Source organism: Silene latifolia, chromosome X (assembly GCF_048544455.1).
Source record: "Silene latifolia isolate original U9 population chromosome X, ASM4854445v1, whole genome shotgun sequence".
In the NCBI taxonomy this organism is placed as follows: Eukaryota; Viridiplantae; Streptophyta; class Magnoliopsida; order Caryophyllales; family Caryophyllaceae; genus Silene; species Silene latifolia.
The window spans coordinates 226472985-226482590 of NC_133537.1; the positions used below are offsets into that span (position 1 = coordinate 226472985).

At 36.6% G+C, this 9606-nt stretch overlaps 2 protein-coding genes across 2 annotated transcripts; one reads left to right on the plus strand and one right to left on the minus strand.

Moving 5' to 3' along the window:
* The first annotated feature begins 431 nt into the window (after positions 1 to 431).
* On the plus strand, positions 432 to 1217 carry LOC141619468 (uncharacterized). The gene is made up of 3 exons (XM_074436485.1): positions 432 to 544; positions 725 to 809; positions 984 to 1217. Exons 1-3 carry the CDS (start codon positions 432 to 434, stop codon positions 1215 to 1217), a joined length of 432 nt encoding a protein of 143 aa, XP_074292586.1.
* A 4987-nt stretch (positions 1218 to 6204) lies between these two features.
* Positions 6205 to 7140, minus strand: LOC141619469 (uncharacterized). The gene is made up of 2 exons (XM_074436486.1): positions 6285 to 7140; positions 6205 to 6245 (listed from the first exon to the last, which is right to left on the minus strand). Exons 1-2 carry the CDS (start codon positions 7138 to 7140, stop codon positions 6205 to 6207), a joined length of 897 nt encoding a protein of 298 aa, XP_074292587.1.
* Between the last annotated feature and the right edge of the window lie 2466 nt (positions 7141 to 9606).

The following is a 9606-nucleotide window of genomic DNA, read 5'->3' on the forward strand; positions in this document are numbered from 1 at the left end:
GTGATAAATTTCATTAAGATTTGAAGAAAACTTTCTGGTGGCCTGGGATGAAAAAGGAGGTTGCTGAATTTGTTTCAAGATGTTTAACTTGTTAGAGGGTGAAGGGTAAGCATAAGAGACCACAGGGTAAGGTACAGTCTTTAGATGTGCCTGAATGGAAGTGGGAGAGCATTTCTATTGATTTTATTGTTGGTTTGCCTCGTACTCAGAAGGGCAATAATATGATTTGGGTGATAGTGGATCGTCTGACTAAGACTGCACACTTTATTCCTATGAAAGATACTTGGAGTAAGGCTGAGTTGGCTAAAGCTTATGTGAGAAATATTGTGAAGTTGCATGGAATTCCAAAAGATATAGTTTCTGATCGTGACTCAAGGTTTATTTCTTAGTTCTGGAAAGAGTTGCAAGAGTGTATGGGTACAACTTTGAAAATGAGGACTGCATTTCATCCAGCGACAGACAGACAGACTGAGAGGACTATTCAGACCTTAGAGGATATGTTGAGAGCCTGTGTTTTGAAGTTTGGAGGATCATGGGAGGAGAGGTTAGACTTGATCGAGTTTTCTTATAATAACAGTTATCATGCTAGCATTGGTATGGCACCTTTTGAAGCTTTGTATGGGAGGAAGTGTAGGACTCCAGTTTGTTGGGACGATGTCACTGATGTCGTGACACTGGGGCCGGATTTGATCCAATAGATGGTCGAGCAGGTACATGTGATCAGTCAGAAGATGAGAGCTGCACAAGATCAACAGAAGAGTTATGCAGATTTGAAGAGAAGTGAGATTGAGTTTGCTGTGGGAGACAAAGTATTATTAAAAGTGTCACCAATGAAGGGAGTGATGCGTTTTGGCAAGAGAGGAAAGCTGAGTCAGAATTACATTGGGCCTTATGAGATTTTAGAAAGACTTGGTGAAGTGGCATATCGTCTTGCACTACCACCAGCCTTGGCAAGAGTTCATAATGTTTTTCATGTTTCATAGCTGAGGAAATATGTGAGTGATCTTACTCATGTGTTAGCAGCTGAGACAATTGACATGGATGAGAATTTATCTTATGTGGAGGTGGCTATGGAAATTTTGGACAGAAAAGTGAGGAAGACTAGAAATAGTGAGATTGCATTGGTGAAAGTTCTTTGGTCAAATCATAATGTAGAGGAAGCTACTTGGGAAACTGAAGCTGAGATAAAGGAGAAGTATCGACATTTATTTACTTAAGGTATGTTGGTTACGAGGACGTAACCTTTTCTTTTACGAGGGTAGAATATAATACAACGTTTGAATTTGGTCTTAGATGATAGTAATTTAACTAAAGTGTGTCGGTTACCATTTTAATTGTTTAGGTAGTGTGGTAAACTTCGGGACAAAGTTCTTTTTAAAGAAGGAAGACTGTAATACTCCGCAATTTTAATTAATAATTAATAATTAATATTTTATAAGATGTGAATAAATAATAATTGTTGTCGTAAAAAGAAAAAGGAAAATAAAATAAATAAGAACCGGGTGCAAGACCACGGGTTGGACCGTGTGTGGTCACGGGTTGGACCGAGAGTGAAGGGGAGGTGGTATGTGGTTTGGGTGTTATCTATGCTACCTAGATATTTTCATTAGTTTAATAATATATGCAACTTTGTAAAACTTTCCACGTCCACCTACCAATTCATATATATATCTAACTCATGCCTTACCATCATATTTATTCCACATCAAAAACTCAACATATAATTTGTGAGGAAGAGCTATTTTGTGCGACAACCTTAAGACAGAGTTTACATCTCGCGCTAATTAATTGTGGTAAGTTGTTTGATCGCTTCTCATCAATTCTTTACGTTTGACCTTTGACCCGCACCTTTGACCACCCGTTGACTGGACCGTGACCGTGGGGGGAGCCGTTGACCGATGGGTTGACCACCGTCGGGTCAGCCGTGTTATGGGGGTGTGTTTGTGACGATTTTTGCGGGATTGTTTTGGGTAGTTTACATCTTAAATTCATTAATAAGAATAGTTTATAATCATATATAATTTAATTGATTGATTATGTGGTGGATTTGCGGGAAGAAGCTTTTTAAATTTATTTGTTGAATTGAGAAGATTTGCTAAAGGTAGGTTAACTACTCACTATGTTTAATTGGTAATTGAAGGATTCTTTATAAGACGGATTATTGTTGTATTGTCGGCATGAGATAAGTTGTTGGTTGCATTGTCTTATGATAATTATATCATCTTGAGCATATTATTATAATTGCTGTCTTGAGCATCTTATAATCATTTTATTATTATTATTGTTGGTTGGTTCTCTGTGGTTGGTTGGTATCTTGGAAGAGGATTGACATTGCAATTGAGATTATTTGGTCGGCCATGCACGGGGACATAGGGTGCCGTAGAACTATGCGGTTTTGGTCGGTCAGCCACGGTGGCATGGGGTTGGCCGTGGACCTGAGCAGTATTCGCATTGTGACGGTGTTGTGTTGTATCGGTTGTAGCGTGTGGTTTTGGCACACGGTGGTACCGTGTGTGACGGTCTTTTGGCTTGAGTTCTTGGTTATATTTTATTGCAGGTTTTCGTATTATTATTATTGTTGTTTAGTTATCCTACTCAACCTCGTGATTGACTATGTATTCGTGAACACCTGTGATGAACCAAATATTGGGGAGCAGATTAATTTCAGGTTAGCTTGTGTGATGTGCTGGATGCTTGGAGGGAGCTTGGGATGTTGTCCTTCGTCAGAGTCTAGAGATCACTTTAAATTATTCAGACACTATTTATTTTATTTCCGCTGCAATTATTTAAAACGTATTTTATATTACATATTTATTCGCTGGAACTTTTGTAATAAAACCATTTGAGGCACTTTTATTATATCGTCTTAAAGTACTTTGGTAATTGTTTGTCTTTTATACTTACTACCTCAGGCAAGTGAGATGGTAACACCTGTATTTATCTGGAAATGTCTTGCTAAAAGCTCCTAAATAAATGGGGGTGTTACACTCTTAGGCTCTCCTAGGAAGAGAACTACGGGAGGAGCCGAGATAACGACACCCACATTAGTTCCACACTAACCTCTAATCACATGCCAAGATCATCGGCTCAGGTGGAAGCATAGTGGCCACAACACTAGGCACTGCGACCTTTTGACGAGCAAACCAATATCCACCATTCATCATCTCAAGACCAATCGACACAACCTCATTTAATATATATAATCAACACAATCAGGCTCAAGAAGATAACCAATACCGTAACCACAATCACATGACGCACTTAACCACAATAGTTCCTAAAGTTGGTAAATAATAACCTTTACTTGCACCTTGCCTCTACACAACCAATAATAATACATATACCACCAATAGTCTTATAATAACTTACTAGTAAAACAGATTCTCCGTTTAGTCATAAATAAAATTATCCCAAAATCTCCAATAACTAGGGCTCTCAAATATAATTGACCAACTTGAAATATAGTAGTATTATGTAGAGTTTAGTCATCACGGTCCATCAAACACATTTATAAATCCAACAAGCAACGAGTAAGTGGTAAGTCGGAGTAGATCCATGGGACGGTGTGCTTTGTGTTCTAAGTCTATCTATTCTAATATGTGTCAATGTCACGATTATTGGGATTTAGGGTTTATAATGCTAAACTAATGAAATTAAGTAACAATAACAAGGTGTAAACAATTAAATGAAAGCACTAGGGTGTCATGGGTTTATAGGAGTAATCAAAGGGTTCTACACATGTTAGTCTAAATTCGGTCAATGGTATAGTCAGACTATAGACCAAGGCTCTCGATCTTACGGCCCTACGTAGGTCGATTCGGGTTAGCTCTTGCGTACAACTATTCTATGCACCAACATACTGCATAGTCTAATAACTCGTAAGGCTCTCGGTCTTATAGGAGTGTTGAATAGATAGAGATTCATAAAAGTTTATCAAACAAGCATTTCATCAAACACTTAGTATGCAGTAGTTGAAACCGCAATAATCAATCCACTTTGAAAGACTCAACAAGCATAAATTATATCCTTTAATCATCCCTTACTCCCATATTAACCCTATTAAGAATACTAATCATTAATCATAGCAAGAAGGAAAAAACGACAACAAACAAATAATCTAAATTAAGCATGATCAGAAAACAAGTAATAAACAATTTAATGAAATATGAACAAGAAATTAAAGAGGGATTAAGAAGCATTACCAACTAATTAAGCAATAAAAGGAAGGAAATCCTAACTAAAGATGAAGACTTGTCACTAGTCTTCAAGCATAAACCCAAAGAAATCCAAAAACAATGTTAGATCTAGAAGTAAGAGTAATTAAGGAAAGATTATATTAATTGGGGAAAGAGTAAGTCTAATCTAATCTAGAGAGAGGCTAATCTTCTAACTAGGAAGGCATTATTCTAATCTAAGAGGGCTTAACCAACCTTAGAATTATTACAAGTAGGGTATATATAGTGGCTACAAGATTAGGGTTAATTATAGGCTTTAATGAGGTGTTGGCCCAAATAAGAGAAATTGTCGCCTTTAAAGGGTTCTGATGGACCCTTGGGGCTGGAGCAAGGTGATATTGTACTGCCTAACAATCCCCACGAGCTCAGATGGTGTCGGGCCGATCGGTGCTCAGCTCGGGCTCCAACTGTAAAATAGGAGTCATATCCGGACTCCGAATCGAGTTATTCAAAAGCCTAGACCACTTTATTTTTCGACGCCGTTCCATCTATCATGGTTTCAAAGCCAAAGCAACACTTATTTGTGTGGGTCCGAGTGAGTTTCTCTTGTAATTGGTCCCTTCTTGTCATTGTTGACCAACAACTTCTGGGGGCTAGCATCCAAACCATCCCAAGTATTTTTTTATTGATATAAGGGTCCTTGTGCCTCGCCTCCTCTTCCTTGCCAATCATCAAGTGAGTCAATTTGCCTTCATTTAAGCCCAAAATCATGCTAAAACTGCTCCAATAGCTCCTTTCCAACAAACGACCATAAAAAGGAGGGAATAGCAAATAGGAAGCAAATGACTATGAAAATGACGATAATTAGCTAGATTGACATGCAAAATGAGGTTAAGGGGTTAAAAGTGCATAAATAAAGACCAAATCATAGTATGAGAAAGATAATAAGATGGGATCAACATACAACAACCACAAATCCAATTGCTGAATTCTCGAATGATTAAGGCGATCCTTAATTAATTTGAGATTTGGGGTTTTCTTCCTTGAGATAATAAGGTTTTGTTTAAAAGTATTGAATGAATGAATGGGAATCGAATTAGACTTAAAGCCTCGGGAAAACTGCATTATGCGAAAAACAACTTTCAGCAGACGTGGCTCGCGCAAGTGTCGCACCTCCTAGTTCTTGTTACGGGTTTGCAATCCAAAGTATGTTTTACCGATATGCGTGACCCCCTTCGCTATTCGTGGCCCACCCTTAAGACACAAACAACCTTAACTCATCTCTAACTCGACTTTGACTCTAACTTTCATTGACTTTGTCTGTGACTATTGTTGACTTCGACCTAGAACGGCGGTGTTTGGGGCAAGAGTGTGGCCCAAATTTTTGCTTGGCCTGCATTTATTAAAGGAGGAGAAGTTTATTAATAATTATTTGTCGAAATACTAGTACTATTAATATTATGACAAAGTTTTCAAGAACACATATATACTCATTAGGATTTAAGACCAGGTGTTTTTGTAATATAAATCATATCAACGAGTATATGATTAAGCATTATAAAATGGCTATATTTATCTTTATCTTTTTTTAACGGGCAATTAATATGCGGTCGACCATATATATATATTTTTTTTACGTATACTATAAATTTTAAAAATTAAGCATGTATTTACAAAAGTAGTTAAAGGTATTAAGGTATTTTTTATCCTTTAGTAAGTCATAAATCATAAGGCCCGCTAAATAGACCCACACATTTGGACTGGTTTTGGGATCATAAATAGGCCCAAGCATTTGGATTATCCCGACCTAACCCGCGTAACCGTCTGGTTTTTCCCCTAAAGTGACCCAAGCCCAAATGGCTTAACCCACGATCACCTCTAATTTTATTTTCATCACTAATAGTATTTTCACTCGATTCCTGAAAAAAAAAAGTCCTTAATAATTATTCTAATTTATACTTCTTTTGCCAATTGTTATATACACAAGCCAAATATAAGAATTCAATTAATAATCAATAAATGTTGTTGGTCATTCAACTTTCCAAGCTTGTAAGAAAAGACAAAAATCAACTAATGTAGTTTGGCTATGGGTTGAATAAAATGTACTACCGCAACTACTATCACTATTTCCGCTCCGATTACTTCCTTCTTTATCTGTTTCTAGTTCAGGGGCTCCTGGTTTGAATATGAACAACCCATACCCAGATCCAGGACTACAAAATATCCAAGCATGAACATCCCAAAATACTTGGACGGGCATTTTATTAACTACCACTGTCTCATTCCCTCGAAATTTCCACTGTAAATTATTAACATGGATGAGAATAATGCCATCAATACTAATCCACATTTCTGGATCCTTAGGCCCTATTGTAGAGCTCTCGACCACGACTTCGTGCTCTGCCTTACCTTCAACAAAACGAGCCCTTGTTGCAAAGCTTTTTTTCGCGTAAACAATCTCTTTTTTCAAGTATTGCACCGCATCAATCAAGGCTGGCCGTTTTTTAGTTCTTTTGTATGCCTTTTTTTTATAGTCACCCAAGAGAAGTACAACCTCTTCATCTGACACAAGTGCTAGGTAGTAGTTCGAACATGGCTCCGGGCTACTGCCTGCAAATTTGGCAACCCGAAGATCCCAGTACACAAGTAGTTGATGTTGTTCTTGGTTATTAATTTCAATCTCAAAAGACTTGTACCCTTTCTTTCCCCAAAAATGCCATGGTTTTAAATCTACCTTGCACCTTGTTTGGTTTTTAGGGTCACCTTCAAATCCATCAACTGTAATGTTAAAAGATATATTCATTAAATTCTTAGACCACATAACACCGACGCTTTTCCAATACCCAAAAATGTTGGTCAGGAAAACATTTGTGACAGTGCATTGAGAACTTTTCTGCGGTATTGTCTCCTCCGTTACCCTTTGTGGTAGGTCCCTTTGTGAATGAGCTCTTTTGTATACTGCCATGGTATTGAAATGAAACGTCTTTTATGCTCTCTAAAAAATGGGATTACCCTTTCTAAAGGGTGTAGAGTTGTATATTGAAGCGATAAGCTTTGGAAAAAAGCGTTTGACATGAGAATTTATGGTACAAAACATACATAAATTTTTTGTGTTACGAAGAAAACGGAAAATTCGAAGTTGTTTGCATAGTTTACACATTAAGAAAAAAATATTCTTATATCACCGTGAGATGTTCAACTAAAATTTGCACTAAGAAAATCATCAAAATGTTTATGTTGAAAACGAAAAAGTATCAATGTGTTTGGATTTTTTTTTTTGTGTGTTTACCTTAATTCTTGCCAAATATTTCTAGCTTTCTTGAGAGATCTAACGAACAAGACTTAACCAGAAGAATCGAAGAGATTTTTTCTTCTTTTTGAAAATTGATCGTCAACAAAGGGCGAGTACACATGAACATTTTTTTCACATGTAGTTTGTGTATAATGGCCATAGTAAGTTTAGGTAGTTGATGTGAGGAGGAACGATATTTAAGGAAAGATATGGAAAATGCAACTATTTATAGTTATTATTAACATAACCATGCACCTATTTTAAAGTCCGATGCTTATTTGTTTAGAACTTATTGCAATTTACAACTACAAACTCTATCAAACTATTTTAACCTATATGTACTTCATTTTAAACAAAGAGTAAGTCTTGTGAAAGACGGTCTTTTAATAAGCTTTATTGAGAGACCATTGTACAATTTTAAAAAAAAGTGGTACTAAAGGTAATAAAATAAGTACAAATCATGATTAATGATAAATTTATTATATAAATAGTTACGAAAGTACTATGATACGATCAACAACAAAGAGGGTACGAAATATAAATAAAAGGGTACGAAATGTTGGTCTCTCAATAACTTAGTGAGAGACCGTCTCTCCAAAGTTTTAGTGTTAAACAAAATGATGAGTTGTTAACAAAATCATATTTACTTTATAATTATTTTTGGACATCCAACAAAATATTTATATATTAAGATATAATAATACCCACTACAAAGTAGCTTCCGACTTGAATTTTTATTGACCCATCATGCTATAAGAGAGTGAATTGTTTCCTCTTATTCTTAAAACTTGTAATATGTGTAATCCACATTCAAACCTATGGTGTAAGAATTATGTGATATAGTATAATATTATCTCCTTATACACATTACAAGGCATATAAAAATACCTAGCTTTATTGGTTATTTGTGTTGGGAAGTAACCCAAACATTATTGATGTGTTAATAATTTTAGAGTCTTTATGTCAAAGTTATGTTCTATCTCTAATATTTATGTAATAGTTAAATGTTGGATGTTATAAGTGTAAATATTAGAAGTTAGTTTTGAAGGTTGTAATGGCTCTTTATGTTACTAGATGAGTTAGGACTTAGCACCTATATATAAAGGTCATTAGTCATTGTTGGAAAATAAGAGAGTGTGCTTAATATCCCGAGTTAAGAATAGTTGAAAATATGAACTAGTAGCTAATGTTTAGGTATTTTTTACCGAGTTGATTGATTCGGGTCAATGCGGTCTTACTCGTCGGATATTTGATTAATCGTTTGTATGTTGATGCGTGAATAAAGAAATTAAGTGCGAAATATAAACTAACACGTGAGATTTGGTGACGCGGAAAACCCAATGTGAGAACAACCGCGGGAGGGACGATACCCTTCCAAATATTGCACTATACTTGAATAGGAGGATGATTACAATAGTAACGTAGTGCTAATCTTGCTGGCACGAGGTATCAGGCCTGCAAGATCTTGGGCGGACGTATATATGAGTATGAGAATATGCTGAGGTCTTGACGTCAATGTGTGAATATGTGGATGTGTTGAATGTATTTCTTGATTTGCTTCCTTGGCTATTTATAGGGTGAGAACCCTAGATATGTCCTACCTTGATTATGGAAAGGGAATATAATTTCCATAAGAACTCTTTCCATATTTGGCCGTCTTCCCCAATTCTCCCTGATCTCCCTGACTTCTCCCTAACTTCTCCCTGACTCTTCTTTTTTTTGATCTGGACGTCTCCTCTGATGGGTCCCTGGTCTTCTTTCCGCATACGCCAGCCTGTTCCCCCCTTCTCTAATTACGGGCTTCCTTCCTCCTTATCACTCCTCCCATAGTCTTATATTTTATCAAGTGGGCCTTCCCTTTATTGCGCTATTTTTAGCTCAAACAGTTTGCCCCAAATTTCTTGTGAAGTACGCTACGAGGTGTCGAGCAAGGAATTTACGTAATCGAATGTTAAAAACCCGAAGCCGTCATTTACACTTCTTTTCATGCAACTCCATCATTTCAGCCGCCCATTTCCTCTTTACTCGCACCCTACTTCCTCTCTCTTCCTTTATAATCTCAACCTCCACCTTCCACTTCCATTAATCTCAAATTATTTCAAAAACTCTCCCTCTCTCTAAACCCTCAACCTTCCTCTT

Bases quoted from the DNA above. Each gene is read 5' to 3' on its own strand.
- LOC141619468 (XM_074436485.1), top strand. From the start codon at position 432: ATGAGGACTGCATTTCATCCAGCGACAGACAGACAGACTGAGAGGACT. The intron at 545-724 runs GTTAGACTTGAT...ACATGTGATCAG, and splicing joins GGAGGATCATGGGAGGAGAG to TCAGAAGATGAGAGCTGCAC. The intron at 810-983 runs GTATTATTAAAA...CATGTTTCATAG, and splicing joins AGTTTGCTGTGGGAGACAAA to CTGAGGAAATATGTGAGTGA.
- LOC141619469 (XM_074436486.1), bottom strand. From the start codon at position 7,140: ATGGCAGTATACAAAAGAGCTCATTCACAAAGGGACCTACCACAAAGG. The intron at 6,246-6,284 runs GTAGTACATTTT...AAACTACATTAG, and splicing joins AAATAGTGATAGTAGTTGCG to TTGATTTTTGTCTTTTCTTA.